The sequence below is a fragment of the Mixophyes fleayi genome, chromosome 12 (assembly GCF_038048845.1).
Source record: "Mixophyes fleayi isolate aMixFle1 chromosome 12, aMixFle1.hap1, whole genome shotgun sequence".
In the NCBI taxonomy this organism is placed as follows: domain Eukaryota; kingdom Metazoa; phylum Chordata; class Amphibia; order Anura; family Limnodynastidae; genus Mixophyes; species Mixophyes fleayi.
In genome coordinates, this window is record NC_134413.1 from 75,977,532 (window position 1) to 76,003,550 (window position 26,019).

At 42.5% G+C, this 26,019-nt stretch overlaps 1 protein-coding gene across 1 annotated transcript; it reads right to left on the minus strand.

Moving 5' to 3' along the window:
- Positions 1 to 25,767, minus strand: LOC142109302 (angiopoietin-4-like). The gene is made up of 7 exons (XM_075193432.1): positions 25,389 to 25,767; positions 15,678 to 15,753; positions 8,823 to 8,847; positions 6,380 to 6,471; positions 5,750 to 5,870; positions 1,294 to 1,479; positions 1 to 1,135 (listed from the first exon to the last, which is right to left on the minus strand). Exons 2-7 carry the CDS (start codon positions 15,741 to 15,743, stop codon positions 834 to 836), a joined length of 792 nt encoding a protein of 263 aa, XP_075049533.1. The 5' UTR covers positions 15,744 to 15,753; positions 25,389 to 25,767; the 3' UTR covers positions 1 to 833.
- Between the last annotated feature and the right edge of the window lie 252 nt (positions 25,768 to 26,019).

The following is a 26,019-nucleotide window of genomic DNA, read 5'->3' on the forward strand; positions in this document are numbered from 1 at the left end:
TCTTTATCCGATTTAACAGTTTTATTTAAATTTTTCTATGTTCACAGATAACAATTTACAGGGGATGAATCCTGACGACAGTGAATCTGACCTGAGACTTAGTTACATTAATGAACATTTGTAAAAGGTGTATAACATTCACTTCAATATTTCTATGAACGAAGGCATTATTCATTGATCTCTTTATCATCACTATGTAATCTAAACCATATCTTTATAATCTAAGGCACAGACATAGGATTATATAGAGATTTTCAGCACTGCTAAAATTGTTTCATTAATCAAAATTTCTGCCCACATTCTCCATCGTGTAGCAAGAATTAATATTGAAATAGCGAAAAAGAAGAAATATATGCATTAAAGTCTATGGGGTGGATCCACTAAACTTTCTTAAATGAAAAAGTGGAGGTATTGCCCACAGCAACCAATCAGATTCTAGCTTTCATTTCTCTAGTTCATTCTACAAAATTATAGAATCTGATGCCTATGGGAGCTATTAATCAAATCCTCCCAGCCCTTAGATCCTGAGGAAATGGGCGTAACCATTTTTATTAGCAATTTATTAAACATGAATCGGATATTTCCTAAGCTTTCCTCTAACTCCTGTTTGTGGCAGCCGTCCCAATAGTTGGGGGCTCGTCAGACGGCCTTATTTAGCAAAGTATTAATATAATGCCGGAAGCTGCTAATATTCTAAATGGAAGGAACAAAGGTTGTGTTATGTTTTAAGAAAAATGTTTAATCAAAAGACATAGACAACGCTAGCAAAAAGTATACCAATTATAGAGATATAATTATATATGTAGAAATAGTTATAAAAAGACATTTTCTCACTAATTGTGGATCAAATACATTTTGCTGAATCTTAGGGACTCCGAGGGCTTCCATGTTGGCCAAGACACTGAAGACATCATGTGCATGTGGTTTGGGGCGCGATTCCATTGACCGTTCAGATTTGCCTCTCCGCAGGCGTTGAACCACCAGCCGGCATGCTGAATGGAACTACAGCTTAGGAACATTATGTCACCAATAAGACATCTCGGATGACATTTGTCGTTAGGACGGTCCTCAGTGCTGAAAAAGCTGCCATGCTGATTGGTCTTAATAATTTTATTATTTCCACGGAAGGCATCTCCTGCAAAGAGGAATATAACATTACATTAAAAAAAACAACAAAAAAACCCTAATTTGTTATAGTTAGGCAAATGTTCGTCATGTCCTGTATATTTACCCTGTCCCACATATAGTTACATTGTATCACCCAGGATAAATAATTAAACTCTGGCCACTTACCTGCTGTGCCAGAGTATTGTCCTGCTGACAACTGGTAGAAGTCATTCTTATCCCCAACACTGAAGGGATTGTACTCTGCGTAAGCGTCTTTACCGGCAAAGTCTCCAATACTTATGCGCAGCTTACAGGGTCTGTGTTCCTGATGCGTCAGCTGATAAGTGTATTTGAGTCCCAACCAGTGTTCACCTACAATAAACAAATTGTTCATTTAATCAGACTCTTTGCAGCAAATGTATGGAAACTGATTGACAGATAATTGTGAGGAAAAGAGGGTGTTCTCTATAGAGATGACTTAGATGATTGCTGTCATCTGAGCTGTTAGATAATGTCAGAATCTGATTATTTGATGGGTAACGCCTCCTTATCTACAGTTACCTGTAGGACAAGGTTCATTCTTTGTCCCTCATGTCTCTAAATTTGTCCTTATCTTAGGCTGGGTCCACACTACAGGGTTTTTTCACCCGATTATCGGACCAATCACACAATAAACAACCGTTAGGTCCGATATCGCATTAGAGTGTAAGCTCCAACGATGAACGATTATCATTCCAAAGCTCATTGTACCGTTTGATTTGATTTTTAAGCCAGCCTAAAAATCTTGTTCAACGATGGAACGATGTTGTTCCAATTCTGCAGTGTGTAAGCACTCAGGACCTGCAGTGCCCATAGATCTCTATGGAGTGTGCAGAGTCACCATCTTTTCAACCAATGGTTATGACAGATGAAGAGCACAGATCTGACGGTAAATGGTGTAAAACGTGTATAGTGTGTACACAGGAATCGGCTGCTGATCGGGACTTTCAGACTTTGGTAAAACATTGGGAGACATTTTCTGCAGTGTGTACCCAGCCGTACCCAAGATGCTAATAAATCTCTCTCATCATTTCCAGCCTTGACTACTGCAACCTCCTCCTATATGGCACTCTACTCACACATCTAGCCCTGCTTCAATCGCTCTTCTGTGCCCCAGCGAGACTGATCTACCACTGATTGCTGAACAACTTTTCAAACCCCTAAAGTGGCTCTTTGTGTCCTCCAGAATCCAATTCAAACTATTCATCCTTATCGATGTGATGTTAAATAATTTTGTGTCAAAAAAGACAAAAGTATTATAGGAGTGATACCGTTTTCGTTATGGATGGAAGAGTATAACGAAAACCTCCTTTTTATACTTATATATATACTTTTATACTAATACTTATAAACCTCCTTTTTATAGCTTATCGCAGTGGATCCCAAACCTTCTCAGTTCGAGGCACCCCTAGGGTCTCAATAATTTTTCCAAGGCACCCCTAAGCCAAAATAATTACCAAGTAGTCCCCCCGTCTTGCTTACCACCAGCCCTGGCTGCGGCACCCCTGTGAGATCGCTGTGGCACACCAGGGAGCCGTGGCACACAGTTTGGGAACCACTGGCTTATCTTAATGATGTCTTTCCCTCCCCCCCTGTGCAAATTTCTTGATGTACCAGCTCTTAAATGTGCTTTTTTCTCAGTCATTCATTTGTAAACTTCCTGATGAAGGGGCCTCTGTGCTCTGGAAGCTAGCAAATATAATCATCTCTTTGGTTAGCCAATAAAGGTATCAATCCTATATTACTTTTGTCTTTTTTTGACACAAAAGTATTTACATCATATAGATTTTTCTGGCTAACACGGTACTGCAATAATATAAAATGTTTTTTGCTACACATTTTCATCCTTATCGACAAACCCTTCAACAACACCTTATATGCATCTCAAAATACTCCTCCTCTTACCCTCTTAGGTCTACCAGTGTCCTGAGCCTCACCTCACCTCTGGTGACCACCGTTCACTCCTCCTACAAGACTTCTACTGTACTGTGCCTCTTCTGCTACACTATATCAGCCTTAATTTGTTGTATGAATATTTAGCTACAGTCAAAGCAATAATGTCATATATAAGTAGAGATGGTCACTGACCCCCGTGTTTTGGTTTTGGATTCGGTTTTGGATCTGGATTACCGTTGTGTTTTGGTTTTGGTTTTGGTTTTGCAAAACCGCCATTGCGTGTTTTGGTTTTGGTTTTGGTTTTGTTTGGTTTTGTTTTGCTATTTTGTTGGAAAATACATGTTTTTGTGCCTAAAATAACCCAATTTAGTGCTCCAACTGTTTTAGAGATAAGTAATCTAATTGTTGAGGTAATAAATCATCCAAAAAAACTGTTTAATTCTTCGTTGGTAGGCCTTCATTTATTCTACACACAAAACAGATTGTCTTCCTCTCCATCTATGCATATTGGCAATGCAGCCATCGTCTTTGAATGTATATTACACCCTACACTTATAGTTAAATATGTAAAGAAATGGAAAAAGACAGTTTGCTTTCTGTCTCTATAGGCCCCCCTCCACTTTTTTAAAAAAACAAAAAATTCAGCCATTATAGACTGTACAATATTAATTGACATGGAGAAAGCCAGTTTGGTTTCTGTCTCTCTAGGCCCCCCTCCACTTGTATAAAATACCAAAAAATCCAGCCGTTATAGACTGTACAATATTAATTGACATGGAGAAAGCCAGTTTGGTTTTTGTCTCTCTAGGCCACCCTCCACTTGTATAAAATACTAATAAATTCAGCCGTTATATACTGTACAATATAAATTGAAATGGACAAAGGCAGTTTGGTATCTGTCTGCATCAGATCTTCTCTCCACTAGGAGTAAAATAGAAAACTATTCAGCCGTTATATAATCTAGAATATAAATAGAAATTGAGAAAGGCAATTTGGTATCTGGCTGCATCATAATCATCAACATCATCATTAGCGCCCTCGTCGCCTACACAAATCTCCCCCTCATCCTCTTCTAATTCCAAAGTGGCATCCTCAATTTGGGTATCACCGGCTACACTCGGGCTATTAAGGCACACATCAGCAGAATGCTCACGATTAGACATCCCACTGTTGGATGGACTCTCCACAGGGATTGTTGTCATTTGTGAATCAGAGCAAATATTCTCCTGTAATGCCTCACTGTTATCTTGCAGCTCGGCTTTGACGCGTAACAGTAGTTGTGCACCAATTGTAGGCTGGGTAACTTTTTGGGATCTGCCACTAATAGCCAAAGGTGAAGGCCTCATTCTCTCTTTGCCACTGCGTGTGTAGAATGGCATGCTTGCAATTTTTTTTCTATCGTCACTTAACTTTTGCTCAGTTACACTTCTTTTTCGCTTCAATACAGTAAATTTTTTTTGGGTTTTTGTTTTTTGCACTAATTTGAAAACACTCTGTTGTTTGACATCGCCTTGGCCAGATGACGTACTGGGAACACTAACATCAGGACTGGTGACAGAACCTGGTTGCTCATTTAGATCATATGTGGACTGCTTTGAATCCATTCTGAGCGCAAACCACTGGGGAGTGCTAAAAATTATTTAGTAGATTCTGCTGACAGATATGACTTTTGACAGCCAGAAATATTAATGCACAATTAGGGAGGACACCCCAAAAACACTGAGGAGTGCTAAAAATTATTGAGTAGATACTGCTGACAGATATGACTTTTGACAGCCAGAAATATTAATGCACAATTAGGGAGGACACCCCAAAAACACTGAGGAGTGCTAAAAATTATTGAGTAGATACTGCTGACAGATATGACTTTTGACAGCCAGAAATATTAATGCACAATTAGGGAGGACACCCCAAAAACACTGAGGAGTGCTAAAAATTATTGAGTAGATACTGCTGACAGATATGACTTTTGACAGCCAGAAATATTAATGCACAATTAGGGAGGACACCCCAAAAACACTGAGGAGTGCTAAAAATTATTGAGTAGATACTGCTGACAGATATGACTTTTGACAGCCAGAAATATTAATGCACAATTAGGGAGGACACCCCAAAAACACTGAGGAGTGCTAAAAATTATTGAGTAGATACTGCTGACAGATATGACTTTTGACAGCCAGAAATATTAATGCACAATTAGGGAGGACACCCCAAAAACACTGAGGTGTGCTACAAATTATTTAGTAGATACTGCTGACAGATATGACTTTTGACAGCCAGAAATATTAATGCACAATTATGGGGGACACCCCAAAAGCGCTGGGGAGTGCCAAATATGAAGAAAAAATAATAAACCTCTATCCTCCTCTCTGCACTAGCGATTTTGGTTAGAGCAATTGCAAGAACAATATTGTATTCTCTGTCCCTGCTCTAATTAGCCTATGACTACACCCTGCTCTCTCCCTCTGTCAAATGGCGATGGATTGCTGTGGAGGCGTGTATTTATAAAGTTGAAGTATCGCGAGAACCGAGTCCCGAGATCCGACGACGTCACAATGACGTTCGGCCTCGATTTGGATTCGGAATGGGCGGGAGAGTACCGAGCTGCTCAGCTCGGTACTCGGATACCCAAAGTTCGGGTGGGTTCGGTTCTCGGAGAACCGGACCCGCCCATCTCTATATATAAGTGACATTACAAGCTGCTTACCTCCAAGCTTTCCAAAGCCATTTTCATAGTTATCCCACTTTTGGTCAAAGGACAGCCCGTCATCTCCATTGTGTTTCTGTATAAGAGTCCAACCTCCAGTCGCTGTCATTTCACAGAACACCTGCAGGGGGCGCACATATTTTTCTTATATTTTACTGTATGGAGTACAATACAGAGAGTATGTGTGTGTGTGTGTGTGTGTGTGTGTGTGTGTGTGTGTATGTATGTGTGTGTATGTGTGTGTGTGTGTGTGTGTGTGTGTATAGATTATTTCTAACCAATAAATGTAACGCAGGACAACAACCCTCTGACCAACATTGCAACACACATAGCCCACTCAGTACTTTTACCTTTGCAGTCTGGCTGGTCCATTGAGCAATATGATGTAGCACATGCCCTTGTGTTTCTAACTCTCATTGTCCTATAGATTGTAAGCTTGTGAGCAGGGTTCTCTTACCTCTGTCTGTATGTATTACCCAGTATTGTCTTATTAATGTTTGTTCCCAATTGTAAAGCGCTACGGAATTTGCTGGCGCTATATAAATAAATGTTGATGATGATGATGATGATGAACAATCGTCCTATACATCACAGTCCGGGTTCACGTATAAATTTTGCTGATTTCCTCACCTGAAAAGAGGAGTCAGCTCCCTCTGGTTTTATTGTGTAGATTCCACTGGTTGAAGCTTTGTTTCTTGTCCAGATATCTGAGCAGTCGCTTCCTACAGAACAAGGTAAGAGTATTTATAGGATAGATAGATAGATAGATAGATAGATAAACATATATGAGATATATAGATAGTTAAACAGATATGAGATAGAAATTAGATAGATAGTTTGGCTGGATCACTTATAAATAACTTATGTGTGGCTGGGTCATGTAGACATAATCTATTGTAGCAATGTATTTCATTTAGAGGTGCAGGCACCAATGTATAATTGCAAATGCACTTATCGTGTTACATTGGGATGTGTTTTGTATGAAGGTGTCATTGTTTGGGTTTGTAGCTTAGTAAGGAAGTCTGTTTGCTGATAGCAGAAATTGCTAAGTAAGTCTTTTTATGTGAAGTGACAAACACCTGTTTAGCCTGTATACCCAGTAGGGGATCGCTGCCTTGCTGTCTGGCATGGCTGCATCTCAGATAATATAAGCATCACGTTTTAGCACATAACAGAGTAGTGTAAATATTGTTAGCTTTGTATTGCATGTAAATCTATGTTTGGGGAAACATATATCGTATCCGGATACTAAAAATAGCTCAGACGTTGCGGAACCATATCTGATCAGGGGGCAGGATTACCCCCTGCCAGGAGTTATGTCAGAACTGTATAAAAATTGAGCTGTTTGAACAAGTAATGTATCATTCTTGTTCCATCTGACACGATCACTGGTACCTTCAACTAGTGTGAACACAAATAAACATCACTTGCTTCAAAGACCTGCTTGAGAACTGCTCCATGTTGAAAATCCTGTAACCTACAGATTAGACCCAAAATCTAATCCGTTCCCGGCTGTACTGAGGTTTGGACCCAGCTTTCCAGCACCACCACTCTGCCTGCTACCCTGCTGCCCTGGTCTATGTGATAGGCCAGGGGGGAATCCATTCACAGCAACCCTGATCTATAGGAAGAGGTCAGGGGTACCAGCCCAGGTGTACCAGCAACGGGGTACACTAGCAGTGACAGTTACCCAGAGGGAACATGGCTCTGGATGCCGGTCCAGTGGTGGCAGCATTTGTAAGCCCCTCCTACTGCGGTTAGAGAGCGCATTTGGCATAAAGAAAGGAAACAGTGGCAAAGTAAGGCCAGCCGGTTCCCAGTAGCAACAGACAGGGTGGCATAGGCGGTCCATCCTGTCACAGATTGGTAGATAGATAAATAGGTATGAAATAGATAGCTAGATTAGAGGTAGATAGATTGCTAGATAGATAGATAGATAGATAGATAGATAGATAGACATAAAAGATCTCCAGCACAGTTCATAGAACAAAATTACTTGTTTTTTTTTTATTTTAAAGGTAAATGTTTGCACAGTGGTTAGCATTGTTGCCTCTTAGCGCTTGGGTTTGATTCCAACCAGAGCCCTGTATGGATAGAGTTTGTATGTTCTCCCCATGTTTTAGTGGGTTTCCTCCCATGGCTCTGTTTTTTCCCCAAACACTCCAAAGACATACTGGTGGGTTACTTGGCTTCTGACAAAATTAACGCCTGTGTGTGTGTTGTAGGGCATATAGATTGTAAGCTCCACTGGTGCAGGGACTGATGTGAATGATTAAATATTCTCTACAAGTTAACCCGTTCATGATACTCATGCATTGTAGTCAAATCAAGCTACTTAAGGTGTTAAGGTGTTGTCATGCATTTGGGGCTAGGCCAGGCCTCCTCAGGGGAAGAGCGTTACTTCCCGACGCAAGCGCCCTTTTTTTACGTGGTTTTGTCCACGTCACCACCTCATCATTCTTATCCATCACCTCATCCTTCATCTTCATCGCCACATCCTTCATCTCCATCGTCTTACTTTTCTAAAACCTCTCGATACACAACGTTTCTGCTGAACACCTTATCGCTGTGCTTAATCAGTCTTCCTTGAAGGGCAGTATTCATAACCTGCACTTTCACATCACTGCTTCTCCGTACTCGTGAAAATGCGACATACAATTGTCCATGACCAAACACAGGCTCTGGTAAATAAATACCCACACAGTCAAGTGTTTGACCCTGTGACTTGTTAATGGTCATAGCAAATGCCGCCTTCAAAGGGAACTGCCGCCGTCTTAGCTTGTAAATTTAGCCTTTTCTACCCCTCCCACGGGGGGAAGGGGGGATGATGGAAGTTAACTGACTTCACTATTATAATTTTTTTGTCAAATACTGTCAGTATACCAAATTTCAGGTCAATTGGATGAGCCCTTTCTGAGAAAATAGTTTTTTACACATACACACACACACTAACACACACCGCTAGGCTTATATTTATTAGATAAAGAGCTGCATGATATGTATCTACTTAAAAAAACAAAAGTATTAATAAATAATAAAATAAATCATGTCCATAGAATACAACATATCTTACCTTGTACCTGTTTTATTCCTTCAGCCTGTCGACAGAAAAACAGCATAGATTATTTTACTTATCTATCTATCTCTCTCTCTCAAGTGTATCTCTGACCAGGGGAGCATCGAATGGGTTAAACCTGAGCACTAAAGAATTAAAGATGTATTAAAGTGTTTGTTTGTTCATTTAAATGTAAATATTAAATGTATGAACGCTGTGGTGCTGGTTAATAACCAACTCACAGCGCCAGAAGGGGCTAAGTCACTCCACTGGGCGCTGGGAGTATAAATGTATTTATTTTCATATATGTGTGTTGATTTCTAATGCAATAGCCTTGTGTGTGAAGGAGATTGTATTTATTGTTGAGACAAGGCCTGGTGTGGAAATTTGGTTTTGTTTTCTGTGACTGTCTGAAGGCAGGTAATCTCATGTTTATTAGACCTTTACATCTCAGTGACCAACATGTCTGTTTAGCTCCCTGCTGTGTACATAGCAGGGAGCCGCTACCTTTCTGTCCTGTGTGGATTTTCATTTGGCATTTCAGATCCTGTCCGAATAATGCAACCGGCAAGGTTTAGTATAACAGATTAGTTTAAATTGTGTTAACTGTGCATTACATTTAAATCCATGTTTTGGGAAACATATTGCATCCTGATACTAAAAATAACTCAGACGTGGCGGACCAGGGGGCTGGCTCACCCTCTGTCAGGATTGGTTTCAGAATCTGTTTAAAAAGGAGAGCTGCTGACCATGTAATGTATTATACCATCTGTACCTTTCTGGATGTCACTAATACCTTCAAATAGTAAATGTAACTGTCCTTATTAGGACTACTTGAACTAAAAAACATCACTTCTTTCAAGAACCTGCTTAAAACGCATATGGCTAATGTCCTTTTCCTTCACGCACCTTACCAACCTTTGTACTTTAAAAGTGTTACTTAATCTAATGAAATAAAGACACAGACACGTATAGCTACTTTGGCAAAAGGTCGCAGTTTTTATTAATCATAAACCAATTAAATGAAAGTCACCTGGTGGTGGCGAGAGCAAACTGCAGTCAACTAAACAACTAATCATCTAACCAAATACTGCAATGCCCAAATGGCATTCAAACTAAACCAAGGAATACTCCCTTAACATTGGCCGGTGTTAAACAGGCGTCAGCATGACTGCTCCCCTCTGAACTCAACATTGACGGCCACGCAAAGCACGCCAAGGGATCCTCCACTCAGAAGGATCAAGAGTAATGTTACTTGAAAGGGGCAGTGACGTGCGGCCAAATATCCTAACCACCGTTGTGACTAGTCATTGACTGCACTGCTCTCCCACCAACTGCGCCTCCTCTGTAAAAAAGATTGTTAAATCAAACAATAACTAGCTGGGCGGGAGGGAGGCATCAGTGAAATCACGGGAAGGAAAGATCTAGAAGCCCATGGGAGTTTCTAATGAGGTGACTGAAACCACTCCCCATGGATTCTATTGGCTGGGACTAAAACAACTTTAACCCCTAATGGGTAAGGACCTGAAAAACATAATCCATGCATTTTAAGTGCCCTCAGCTAAAATGGCTTCACTTAACATTAGATAGATAGATAGATATGAGATAGATAGATAGATAGATAGATAGATAGATATGAGATAGAGAGATAGATAGATAGATAGATATGAGATAGATAGATAGATATGAGATAGATAGATAGATAGATAGATAGATACGAGATAGATAGATAGATAGATATGAGATAGAGAGATAGATAGATATGAGATAGATAGATATGAGATAGATAGATATGAGATAGATAGATAGATAGATAGATAGATATGAGATAGAGAGATAGATAGATAGATAGATAGATAGATAGATATGAGATAGATAGATAGATAGATAGATAGATAGATATGAGATAGATAGATATGAGATAGATAGATATGAGATAGATAGATAGATAGATATGAGATAGATAGATAGATAGATAGATAGATAGATATGAGATAGATAGATATGAGATAGATAGATAGATATGAGATAGATAGATAGATAGATATGAGATAGATAGATAGATATGAGATAGATAGATAGATAGATAGATATGAGATAGATAGATAGATAGATAGATATGAGATAGATAGATATGAGATAGATAGATAGGTAGATAGATATGAGATAGATAGATAGATATGAGATAGATAGATAGATAGGTAGATAGATATGAGATAGATAGATATGAGATAGATAGATAGATATGAGATAGATAGATAGATAGATAGATAGATATGAGATAGATAGATATATAGATAGTAGATAGATAGATAGATATGAGATAGATAGATAGATAGATATGAGATAGATAGATATGAGATAGATAGATAGATAGATAGATATGAGATAGATAGATATGAGATAGATAGATAGATAGATAGATATGAGATAGATAGATAGATAGATAATTATTATTATTATTATTATTATTATTATTATTTATTTATAAGGCGCCACAAGGCATCCGCAGCGCCGTACAGAGACAAACAAAATCACAATACAATGGGAGACAGCACAGTACAGTAAACACAGCAACTCAGTACGCTCAATGCACAGCTAGAGAGGGCGGGGAAGGGGAAGGGAGGATCCGCAAACGAGAACGAGGGAGTGGAAGACAGGGAGACCCCCAGGGCGGAGGAGGGCGCGAGAGTGGACGTGGGGTGGAGGACCCTCGAGGAGGAGGGCTAAGTAGCTGGAGAGCAGAGTTAGAAGTGGTGGAAACAGGAGGAGAGATGGCCCTGCTCAGAGGAGCGTACAATCTAAGGGGAGGGGTGGACAGACAGAGAGACGCAGGGGAGAGAGGGAGAGTAGGGGGACAGAGGCAGAAGATAAGGTAGGAAGTTAAGTGGGAGACAGAAAGGCTTTAAGAAAAAGGTGGGTTTTTAGGGCCCGTTTGAAGCTGGACAGATTAGGGGAAGTTATGATGGAGGGAGGGAGCTTGTTCCAGTGGAGGGGGGCAGCGCGGGCGAAGTTTTGGATACTCGCGTGGGAGGAGGTTATAAGGGGGGAAGAGAGGCGACGGTCAGAGGCAGAACGGAGAGGGCGGGATGGAGCATAAATAGAGAGGAGGGTGGAGATGTAGGGCACAGTGGAGTTGGCGAGGGCCTTGTAGGTGAGTGTGAGGAGCTTAAAGAGGATTCTGAATGGGAATGGGAGCCAGTGAAGGGCTAGGTAGAGGGGGGAGACAAAAGAGGAGCGGCGAGAGAGGAAAATAAGCCTAGCTGCAGCGTTAAGGACGGATCGAAGGGGATCGAGATGAGAGTGGGGGAGGCCAGTGAGGAGGAGGTTGCAGTAGTCCAGGCGGGAGATGATCAGAGAGTGGATAAGGCATTTGGTGGCATCTTGGGAGAGGAAGGGCCGGATGCGAGCGATGTTGCGCAGCTGGAAGCGGCAGGATTTAGCAAGAGAGAGGATGTGGGGGCCAAAGGAGAGAGAGGAGTTGAGGATGACACCAAGGCAGCGAAGTTGGGGGACAGGGGAGATAGAGGTGTTGTCGACAGTGATGGAGAGGTCAGAAGGGGATGGGGTATGAGAGGGAGGAAAAACTATGAGCTCAGTTTTGGCAAGGTTAAGTTTGAGGAATCGAGAGGACATCCAGGAGGAGATGGCAGAGAGGCAGGCGGACACCCTAGAGAGGAGGGAGGGAGAGAGATCAGGAGAGGAGAGGTATAGTTGAGTGTCGTCAGCGTAAAGGTGGTAGCTGAAGCCGAAGGAGCTGATGAGTTCACCCAGGGAGGAGGTGTATAGAGAGAAGAGTAAGGGTCCCAGAACAGAGCCCTGAGGGACCCCGACTGGAAGGGTGGATGGGGGGGAGAGAGACCCAGAGGTGGTGACAGAGAAGGAACGGTGAGTAAGGTAAGAGGTGAACCAGGACAGGACTGGGCCGGAGAGGCCGAAAGACTGGAGGGTGTGAAGGAGGAGGGGGTGGTCAACGGTGTCAAAGGCTGCAGAGAGGTCAAGGAGGATGAGAAGGGAGAAGTGGCCCCTGGCGTTTGCAGAGAGGAGGTCATTGGTGACTTTAGCCAGGGCAGTTTCAGTGGAGTGGAGGGGGCGGAAACCAGACTGGAGAGGATCAAGGAGGGAGTATTCAGAAAGGTAGGAGGTGAGACGGCTGCAGACGAGCCTCTCGAGAATTTTGGAGGCAAAAGGGAGAAGAGATATGGGGCGATAGTTCGAGAGAGAAGTGGGGTCGAGATTAGGTTTCTTAAGAATGGGGGATACGAGAGCATGTTTGAAGGAGGAGGGGAAGATGCCAGTGGAGAGGGAGAGATTAAAGAGGTGAGCGAGGTGGGAGCAGGTGGTGGGGGAAAGGGAGAAAAGAAGGTGGGAGGGGATGGGATCCAGGGGGCAGGTAGTGGGGGGGGAGGATAAAATGAGAGAGTGGACTTCCTCGCCGGTGGTGGGACGGAAGGAGTGGAGGGGAAGGTGGTTGGGGGGGAGGACAGAAGAGTGGGAGGGGTGGAAGAAAGAGTGGAGGAGGAGATTTCAAGTCGGATGGCCTCGATTTTAGAGGAGAAGGAGGAGGCGAAATCAGAGGCAGTCAGGGAGGAGGGGGTGGGGGGGAGGGGAGGGGGCCAAGAGAGTGCTGAAGGTGGCAAAGAGGCGGCGGGGGTTAGAGGACTGGGAAGAGATGAGGGATTTAAAGAAAGATTGTTTAGCGAGTGAGAGGGCAGAGCTGTAGGATGAAAGGATGAATTTAAAGTGGAGGAAGTCAGCCAGGGAGCGGGATTTTCTCCAGTGACGTTTGGCGGAACGGGAGCATTTTTGGAGGAAGCGGGTAAATTTGGAGTGCCAGGGTTGGGGTTTGGAGCAGCGATTGTAGAGGGAGACCGCCTGGTTGGGGCAGGCCTGGGAGGAAAGGGGAGAAAGGAGGGTATCGAGAGAGGAGGACAGAGAGGCAGGGTCAAGAGCATCGAGGTTGCGTATGGACAGAGTAGGTTTGGGCAGGGGGAGGGGAGCAGGAGAAGAGGAGAGAGAGAAGGAGAGAAGATGGTGGTCGGATAGAGGAAAGGGAGAGATGGAGAAGTCGGAGAGATTACATAGGTAGGAGAAGACAAGATCAAGGGAGTGACCAAGGCAGTGGGTAGAGGAGGAGGTCCATTGGGTGAGACCAAGGGAGGAAGAGAGGATGAGCAGTTTGCTGGAAGCAGGGTAGGTGGGGTTGTCGATGGGGATATTAAAGTCACGAGAATGATCGAGGGGAGATCGGAGGAGAGGTAGTGAGGAAGCCAGCTAGCAAAGTTGTCAAGGAAGAGGGAGGTGGGGCCAGGGGGGCGGTAGATGACAGTGACGTGGAGATGGATGGGGTAGAAGAGGCGGATGGAGTGAGCTTCAAAAGAGGAGAAGGAGAGGGAGGGTTCAGGGGGAATGACACGAAAAGTACAGGTGGAGGAGAGGAGGAGGCCAACTCCACCGCCAGGGCGGGCACCAGGCCTGGCGGAGTGGGTGAAGGAGAGGCCACCATAGGAGAGGGCAGCGGGGGAAGTAGTATCAGAATTGGAGAGCCAGGTTTCAGTAACGGCAAGAAGGTTAAAGGAGTTGGATAGAAAGAGGTCGTGGATAGCAGTCAGCTTGAAAGAAAGATTTAAAGAAAGGAAAGGGAGAAAAGAAGGGGGAAAGGGAGCGAAGAAGGTGGGAGGGGATGGGATCCAGGGGGCAGGTAGTGGGGGGGGGGATAAAATGAGAGAGTGGACTTCCTCGCCGGTGGTGGGACGGAAGGAGTGGAGGGGAAGGTGGTTGGGGGGGGAGGACAGAAGAGTGGGAGGGGTGGAAGAAAGAGTGGAGGAGGAGATTTCAAGTCGGATGGTTTCGATTTTAGAGGAGAAGAAGGAGGCGAAATCAGAGGCAGTCAGGGAGGAGGGGGTGGGGGGAGGGGAGGGGGCCAAGAGAGTGCTGAAGGTGGCAAAGAGGCGGCGGGGGTTAGAGGACTGGGAAGAGATATGAGATAGATAGATAGATAGATAGATAGATAGATAGATAGATAGATAGATATGAGATGGCTAGATATGAGATAGATAGATAGATATGGGATAGATAGATAGATAGATAGATAGATAGATAGATAGATAGATATGAGATAGATATGATAGATAGATAGATAGATAGATAGATAAATAGATATCATAAAAACATGATTAGCATCCTGCTTATTTTACGTAACACGTAATCACAATTTTCCATAAAATACATTTTTTTTTAACTCTTGTTCACACATAGACAATTTTTTAAAAACCAAGCATACATGAATATAGTTTTTTTTTATTAAGAATACACATTTTGCTAGATTTTACTTTACAATTACTGCCACAGTGTGTGTGTGTGTGTATACTTTATATCATAACCATGGGCCTGATTCATTAGTGATCGTATCTGCTGTTATTTTGCTTATCTTAAGCAAATCCACTCTGTGCATGCTCATAAAAGGGAGATAAGAAGCAAAATCCACTGCGTAAGTCAAGAATTTCTTAAGTTAAGATGAAAATCCATCTTAACTTCACTCCTATCTCCCAGTTTCTTCTTAAAAGAAGCATCTTAACTTTTGCACAAGGTAAGATCACTATTGAATCAGGCCCCATGTCCTTGTAAATCACAGTCAGGGATCTCATACAGGATTTGTCTCAACTGAGTAGAGCAATTAGCTCACGCTGCCCTTAATATATATATAAATACACAATTAGAACATATGCTGTATTTGGAGTTGGTCCATCTAGATTTGTCTGAACAGAAAATACAAGTAGTTCTGGTGAAATAAAGGTGAATGTTCTGTACCCCGTAACATATGATCACATCCTGTATTTCCATCAGGTCATTCTTTATAAAGACTTTACTTACCTGTGATGTAATCTGCTGGTAATACAGACTTAGTAATAACAGGCAGCGGAATAGGTGGGATGTCATTATTATGTATCTAAAAGAAAATATTAATTGCATATGATTATAACAGTATTTACTCTAGTTATATTCATTCTCTGCATAGAAAATGTTTTGATGTATAATAATAAAGTAAAACTTATTTGAATCACACTAAACAATACAACATTTTTAAAAGCATTAACATACATTTAACTGTTTTATTATTCATGCTCAGTAGACATTAAACGTCTTTAGAATATTTCCTGCATTTTAAATATACATTTGCATTTTCAACTATGTTTTTAAAAAACTAATTATTATACTGGTCATACACCTGACTAGTATGTAACACAGCTACTGGTCATACACCTGACTGGTATGTAAACTAAATACTGCTTATAGACCTGACTGTTATGTAACACGAAAACTGGTTATACACGTTACTGGTATGTAACACAGCTACTGGTCATACACCTGACTGGTATGTAACACAGCTACTGGTCATACACCTGACAGTTATGTAACACAGCTAGTGGTCATATACCTGACTGGTATGTAAACTAAATACTGCTTATAAGAACAGAGGGCTGTACATAAGCTCGAGGGATAATAAAAGCTAAGGCTGTATTGAGCTGTATTGGTACTCTGGGGGTTAACTGGATTGGTCTGTTCATGACGTCAGGTTGAGTCATGGGGAGGAGCTACGGAAGATATATCTGAAAGGGGCGGAGAAGAATCATTCTCTTGGATCCTGGACGTTGCCCACCCTCCCTCCCTATTGGATCAACTATGATGGTCTGCTGCAGTAATCTGTTACAGGTGCAATTTGGGTGGTGGTGTGTATTTAAAGTAGCTGTGGCTGGAAATCGCAGTACAGTCGACGGCCAGTGGTAAGGGCACATGACGGTATCGGGCACGCTTAACCCACCTGTTTTCAAATGGAATAGGCTATTAGTCTCGGTCCAAGTACTTCCCGACCGGGTTGACTTGTGGTTGCTTCCGTTAGCCTAGAAAAGGGGAGGGTTCTGTAGTGCCCGGGGCGGTAGCCCCGTTTAGGTAGATATGTGCACCTTGGGGTGTGTGGTTGTCCCCCGTTTGCGGATGCCCCCTGGAAGGCTTGGGGCATCCTGGTTGGCCTGGCGGATGTCGACTCGGACTGCTCCTTCTCCACCACCATACCTGGCAATAAATCCCTTTATTCTTACCCCACAATTAAGTTGTCGCGTCTTTATTTTTATGGTAACACAATAAGAGTATAATGTAAGGAAAGGTTATCAGCCATTAAGCATTTTATAGACCTGACTGTTATGTAACACGAATACTGGTTATACACGTTACTGGTATGTAACACAGCTACTGGTCATACACCTGACTGGTATGTAACACAGCTACTGGTCATACACCTGACTGGTATGTAACACAGCTACTGGTCATACACCTGACTGTTATGTAACACAGCTACTGGTCATACACCTGACTGGTATGTAACACAGCTACTGCTAATACACCTGACTGGTATGTAACACAGCTACTGGTCATACACCTGACTGGTATGTAACACAGCTACTGGTCATACACCTGACTGTTATGTAACACAGCTACTGGTCATACACCTGACTGGTATGTAACACAGCTACTGGTCATACACCTGACTGGTATGTAACACAGCTACTGCTAATACACCTGACTGGTATGTAACACAGCTACTGGTCATACACCTGACTGGTATGTAACACAGCTACTGCTAATACACCTGACTGGTATGTAACACAGCTACTGGTCATACACCTGACTGGTATGTAACAGCTACTGGTTATACACGTGACTGGTATGTAACACAGCTACTGGTCATACACCTGACTGGTATGTAACAGCTACTGGTTATACACGTGACTGGTATGTAACACAGCTACTGGTCATACACCTGACTGGTATGTAACACAGCTACTGCTAATACACCTGACTGGTATGTAACACAGCTACTGGTCATACACCTGACTGGTATGTAACACAGCTACTGCTAATACACCTGACTGGTATGTAACACAGCTACTGGTCATACACCTGACTGGTATGTAACAGCTACTGGTTATACACGTGACTGGTATGTAACACAGCTACTGGTCATACACCTGACTGGTATGTAACACAGCTACTGCTAATACACCTGACTGGTATGTAACACAGCTACTGGTCATACACCTGACTGGTATGTAACACAGCTACTGCTAATACACCTGACTGGTATGTAACACAGCTACTGGTCATACACCTGACTGGTATGTAACAGCTACTGGTTATACACCTGACTGGTATGTAACACAGCTACTGGTCATACACCTGACTGGTATGTAACACAGCTACTGCTAATACACCTGACTGGTATGTAACACAGCTACTGGTCATACACCTGACTGGTATGTAACACAGCTACTGGTCATACACCTGACTGGTATGTAACACAGCTACTGGTCATACACCTGACTGGTATGTAACAGCTACTGGTTATACACCTGACTGGTATGTAACACAGCTACTGCTAATACACCTGACTGGTATGTAACACAGCTACTGGTCATACACCTGACTGGTATGTAACACAGCTACTGGTCATACACCTGACTGGTATGTAACACAGCTACTGGTCATACACCTGACTGTTATGTAACACAGCTACTGGTCATACACCTGACTGGTATGTAACACAGCTACTGGTCATACACCTGACTGGTATGTAACACAGCTACTGGTCATACACCTGACTGGTATGTAACACAGCTACTGGTCATACATATGACTGGTATGTAACACAGCTACTGGTCATACACCTGACTGGTATGTAACACAGCTACTGGTCATACACCTGACTGACATGTAACACAGCTACTGGTCATACACCTGACTGGTATGTAACACAGCTACTGGTCATACACCTGACTGACATGTAACACAGCTACTGGTCATACACCTGACTGGTATGTAACACAGCTACTGGTCATACACCTGACTGGTATGTAACACAGCTACTGGTCATACACCTGACTGGTATGTAACAGCTACTGGTTATACACGTGACTGGTATGTAACACAGCTACTGGTCATACACCTGACTGGTATGTAACACAGCTACTGCTAATACACCTGACTGGTATGTAACACAGCTACTGGTCATACACCTGACTGGTATGTAACACAGCTACTGGTCATACACCTGACTGGTATGTAACACAGCTACTGGTCATACACCTGACTGGTATGTAACAGCTACTGGTTATACACCTGACTGGTATGTAACACAGCTACTGGTCATACACCTGACTGGTATGTAACACAGCTACTGCTAATACACCTGACTGGTATGTAACACAGCTACTGGTCATACACCTGACTGGTATGTAACACAGCTACTGGTCATACACCTGACTGGTATGTAACACAGCTACTGGTCATACACCTGACTGTTATGTAACACAGCTACTGGTCATACACCTGACTGGTATGTAACACAGCTACTGGTCATACACCTGACTGGTATGTAACACAGCTACTGGTCATACACCTGACTGGTATGTAACACAGCTACTGGTCATACATATGACTGGTATGTAACACAGCTACTGGTCATACACCTGACTGGTATGTAACACAGCTACTGGTCATACACCTGACTGACATGTAACACAGCTACTGGTCATACACCTGACTGGTATGTAACACAGCTACTGGTCATACACCTGACTGACATGTAACACAGCTACTGGTCATACACCTGACTGGTATGTAACACAGCTACTGGTCATACACCTGACTGGTATGTAACACAGCTACTGGTCATACACCTGACTGGTATGTAACACAGCTACTGGTCATACATATGACTGGTATGTAACACAGCTACTGGTCATACACCTGACTGGTATGTAAAATAAATACTGATTATAGACCTGACTGTTATGTAACACGGATACTGGTTATACACGTGACTGTTATATAAAATAAACACTGTTTATAGACCTGACTGTTATGTAACACGGATACTGGTTATACACGTTACTGTTATGTAACACAGCTGCTGGTTATACACCTGACTGTTATATAAAATAAATACTGTTTATAGACCTGACTGGTATGTAACACAGCTACTGGTTATACACCTGACTGGTATGTAACACAGCTACTGGTCATACACCTGACTGGTATGTAACACAGCTACTGGTCATACACCTGACTGGTATGTAACACAGCTACTGGTCATACACCTGACTGGTATGTAACACAGCTACTGGTCATACACCTGACTGGTATGTAACACAGCTACTGGTTATACACCTGACTGACATGTAACACATCTACTGGTTATACAAGCGACTGGTATGTAACACAGCTACTGCTAATACACCTGACTGACATGTAACACAGCTACTGGTCATACACCTGACTGGTATGTAACACAGCTACTGGTCATACACCTGACAGTTATGTAACACAGCTACTGGTCATACACGTTACTGGTATGTAACACAGCTACTGGTCATACACCTGACTGGTATGTAACACAGCTAGTGGTCATACACCTGACAGTTATGTAACACAGCTACTGGTCATACACCTGACTGGTATGTAACACAGCTACTGGTCATACACCTGACTGGTATGTAACACAGCTACTGGTCATACACCTGACTGGTATGTAACACAGCTACTGGTCATACACCTGACTGACATGTAACACAGCTACTGGTTATACACGCGACTGGTATGTAACACAGCTACTGCTAATACACCTGACTGGTATGTAACACAGCTACTGGTCATACACCTGACTGGTATGTAACACAGCTACTGGTTATACACCTGACTGACATGTAACACAGCTACTGGTTATACACCTGACTGGTATGTAACACAGCTACTGGTCATACACCTGACAGTTATGTAACACAGCTACTGGTCATACACCTGACTGGTATGTAACACAGCTACTGGTCATACACCTGACTGGTATGTAACACAGCTACTGGTCATACACCTGACTGGTATGTAACACAGCTACTGGTCATACATATGACTGGTATGTAACACAGCTACTGGTCATACACCTGACTGGTATGTAAAATAAATACTGATTATAGACCTGACTGTTATGTAACACGGATACTGGTTATACACGTGACTGTTATATAAAATAAACACTGTTTATAGACCTGACTGTTATGTAACACGGATACTGGTTATACACGTTACTGTTATGTAACACAGCGACTGGTTATACACGTGACTGTTATATAAAATAAATACTGTTTATAGACCTGACTGGTATGTAACACAGCTACTGGTTATACACCTGACTGACATGTAACACAGCTACTGGTTATACACCTGACTGACATGTAACACAGCAACTGGTTATACACCTGACTGGTATGTAACACAGCTACTGGTCATACACCTGACTGGTATGTAACACAGCTACTGGTCATACACCTGACTGGTATGTAACACAGCTACTGGTCATACACCTGACTGGTATGTAACACAGCTACTGGTCATACACCTGACTGGTATGTAACACAGCTACTGGTCATACATATGACTGGTATGTAACACAGCTACTGGTCATACACCTGACTGGTATGTAAAATAAATACTGATTATAGACCTGACTGTTATGTAACACGGATACTGGTTATACACGTGACTGTTATATAAAATAAACACTGTTTATAGACCTGACTGTTATGTAATACGGATACTGGTTATACACGTTACTGTTATGTAACACAGCTACTGGTTATACACGTGACTGTTATATAAAATAAATACTGTTTATAGACCTGACTGGTATGTAACACAGCTACTGGTTATACACCTGACTGACATGTAACACATCTACTGGTTATACACGCGACTGGTATGTAACACAGCTACTGCTAATACACCTGACTGACATGTAACACAGCTACTGGTCATACACCTGACAGTTATGTAACACAGCTACTGGTCATACACCTGACTGGTATGTAACACAGCTACTGGTCATACACCTGACTGGTATGTAACACAGCTACTGGTCATACACCTGACTGGTATGTAAACTAAATACTGCTTATAGACCTGACTGTTATGTAAAACGAATACTGGTTATACACGTTACTGGTATGTAACACAGCTACTGGTCATACACCTGACTGGTATGTAACACAGCTAGTGGTCATACACCTGACAGTTATGTAACACAGCTACTGGTCATACACCTGACTGGTATGTAACACATCTACTGGTCATACACCTGACTGGTATGTAACACAGCTACTGGTCATACACCTGACTGACATGTAACACAGCTACTGGTTATACACGCGACTGGTATGTAACACAGCTACTGCTAATACACCTGACTGGTATGTAACACAGCTACTGGTTATACACCTGACTGACATGTAACACAGCTACTGGTTATACACGCGACTGGTATGTAACACAGCTACTGCTAATACACCTGACTGGTATGTAACACAGCTACTGGTCATACACCTGACTGACATGTAACACAGCTACTGGTTATACACCTGACTGACATGTAACACAGCTACTGGTTATACACCTGACTGGTATGTAACACAGCTACTGGTCATACACCTGACTGGTATGTAACACAGCTACTGGTTATACACCTGACTGACATGTAACACAGCTACTGGTTATACACCTGACTGGTATGTAACACAGCTACTGGTCATACACGCGACTGGTATGTAACACAGCTACTGCTAATACACCTGACTGGTATGTAACACAGCTACTGGTTATACACCTGACTGACATGTAACACAGCTACTGGTCATACACCTGACTGGTATGTAACACAGCTACTGGTCATACACCTGACTGGTATGTAACACAGCTACTGGTCATACACCTGACTGGTATGTAACACAGCTACTGGTCATACACCTGACTGGTATGTAACACAGCTACTGGTTATACACCTGACTGACATGTAACACAGCTACTGGTTATACACCTGACTGGTATGTAACACATCTACTGGTTATACACGCGACTGGTATGTAACACAGCTACTGCTAATACACCTGACTGACATGTAACACAGCTACTGGTCATACACCTGACAGTTATGTAACACAGCTACTGGTCATACACCTGACTGGTATGTAACACAGCTACTGGTCATACACCTGACTGGTATGTAAACTAAATACTGCTTATAGACCTGACTGTTATGTAACACGAATACTGGTTATACACGTTACTGGTATGTAACACAGCTACTGGTCATACACCTGACTGGTATGTAACACAGCTAGTGGTCATACACCTGACAGTTATGTAACACAGCTACTGGTTATACACGCGACTGGTATGTAACACAGCTACTGCTAATACACCTGACTGGTATGTAACACAGCTACTGGTTATACACCTGACTGACATGTAACACAGCTACTGGTTATACACCTGACTGGTATGTAACACAGCTACTGGTTATACACCTGACTGGTATGTAACACAGCTACTGGTCATACACCTGACTGGTATGTAACACAGCTACTGGTTATACACCTGACTGACATGTAACACAGCTACTGGTTATACACCTGACTGGTATGTAACACAGCTACTGGTCATACACCTGACTGGTATGTAACACAGCTACTGGTCATACATATGACTGGTATGTAACACAGCTACTGGTCATACACCTGACTGGTATGTAAAATAAATACTGATTATAGACCTGACTGTTATGTAACACGGATACTGGTTATACACGTTACTGTTATGTAACACAGCTACTGGTTATACACGTGACTGTTATATAAAATAAATACTGTTTATAGACCTGACTGGTATGTAACACAGCTACTGGTTATACACCTGACTGACATGTAACACAGCTACTGGTTATACACGTTACTGGTATGTAACACAGCTACTGCTAATACACCTGACTGACATGTAACACAGCTACTGGTTATACACCTGACTGACATGTAACACATCTACTGGTTATACACGTTACTGGTATGTAACACAGCTACTGCTAATACACCTGACTGACATGTAACACAGCTACTGGTCATACACCTGACAGTTATGTAACACAGCTACTGGTCATACACCTGACTGGTATGTAACACAGCTACTGGTCATACACCTGACTGGTATGTAACACAGCTACTGGTCATACACCTGACTGGTATGTAACACAGCTACTGGTCATACACCTGACTGGTATGTAACACAGCTACTGGTCATACACCTGACTGGTATGTAACACAGCTACTGGTCATACACCTGACAGTTATGTAACACAGCTACTGGTTATACACGCGACTGGTATGTAACACAGCTACTGCTAATACACCTGACTGGTATGTAACACAGCTACTGGTTATACACCTGACTGGTATGTAACACAGCTACTGGTCATACACCTGACAGTTATGTAACACAGCTACTGGTCATACACCTGACTGGTATGTAACACAGCTACTGGTTATACACCTGACTGACATGTAACACAGCTACTGGTTATACACCCGACTGGTATGTAACACAGCTACTGGTTATACACCTGACTGGTATGTAACACAGCTACTGGTTATACACCTGACAGTTATGTAACACAGCTACTGGTCATACACCTGACTGGTATGTAACACAGCTACTGGTCATACACCTGACTGGCATGTAACACAGCTACTGGTCATACACCTGACTGGTATGTAACACAGCTACTGGTCATACACCTGACTGGTATGTAACACAGCTACTGGTCATACACCTGACTGGTATGTAACACAGCTACTGGTCATACACCTGACTGACATGTAACACAGCTACTGGTTATACACCTGACAGTTATGTAACACAGCTACTGGTCATACACCTGACTGGTATGTAACACAGCTACTGCTAATACACCTGACTGGTATGTAACACAGCTACTGGTTATACACCTGACTGACATGTAACACAGCTACTGGTTATACACGCGACTGGTATGTAACACAGCTACTGGTTATACACGCGACTGGTATGTAACACAGCTACTGCTAATACACCTGACTGGTATGTAACACAGCTACTGGTTATACACCTGACTGGTATGTAACACAGCTACTGGTCATACACCTGACTGGTATGTAACACAGCTACTGGTCATACATATGACTGGTATGTAACACAGCTACTGGTCATACACCTGACTGACATGTAACACAGCTACTGGTTATACACCTGACTGACATGTAACACAGCTACTGGTTATACACCTAGAAATGAATTATGTGGAATTGATCTTCAAGTATAAACCACTATATTACCCAGCTGCTTTGTACCACTGTGCTGTATGTTGGTGATTGGTGGCTCAAATTGGCTATTTGTTAAAATTGAACTATATCAAAGTTGCATTTGGTTAATATGCTTTAAAAATAATGTATTGTGCTCTCATCTCACAAATAATCCTAACAATTAAATATGTGGACGTTCTCCACGATTCAGTAGCAGAGGTTGTAGACTGTGTGCGCTGTTATGGTATGGTGCACTGTTACTGCTTGCCGCTGGATCTACTCACTCTATGGAGGAGAATCAATTCAGTGCGGTGAGTCTGTGGAGATGCGCATTTTTCCTCACTCCCCTTACAGGTGCGCAAAGATTACTTACCGTAATAGGCGGCAGCGATTCTGATTGCAGAAATTTTCTATATGTGAAAATTATATCAGTTGTCCTTGAAGTACAAAAAGATCAGCACTCTGATGTGGTTGGTGGGATCTGTGGTGGTTGTCTGGTGTTAATCACGCAGTTCAGCTGTTGGTTTGGGAGCTTAGCTGGGTACGACGTTGTTGGTGCTGTGCTGAGTTCTTCTGTGAGAGGAGAATCCTCAGTCTTTCAGTTTCCTCCTATGTAGTGTAGGGATGAGGTGTGTCCTGTGTAGCTCTTTTTGGCTCTTGGTTTGGTGTGTGAGTCAGTAACAGAAGTGCTACAGACAAGGATACAAGTCAAACAGCGCATCCAATCACAAGCAGCCCCCCTGTCCCCCGACTCTGACCCAGACACGAGTCAAAAAAATCATAAGCCCAACCCAATGTTATGTCACAAACTTGAATGAACAAATCAAATAATAGATATAATCTTCTTTTTCTCCTTTAACCTAAAATGTTGAGTATTAAAAAAAAAATTGTATTAACAGTACTTAGTGTCCATAAAATCTTTGTTGTTTCATTGCTGCAGTTCCAAATTTCAATATCGGATTCCAAAACAGATGATTAAGAATTGTGTTCTTTCCAAGTTTCCT

Excerpts from the sequence above, each read along its gene's own strand:
- LOC142109302 (XM_075193432.1), bottom strand. The coding sequence starts at position 15,743 with ATGACATCCCACCTATTCCGCTGCCTGTTATTACTAAGTCTGTATTAC. Across the intron at positions 5,871-6,379 it reads GAGCTGACTCCTCTTTTCAG|GTGTTCTGTGAAATGACAGC; the intron begins GTGAGGAAATCA and ends CGCCCCCTGCAG. Across the intron at positions 1,480-5,749 it reads TGGCTTTGGAAAGCTTGGAG|GTGAACACTGGTTGGGACTC; the intron begins GTAAGCAGCTTG and ends TGTTTATTGTAG.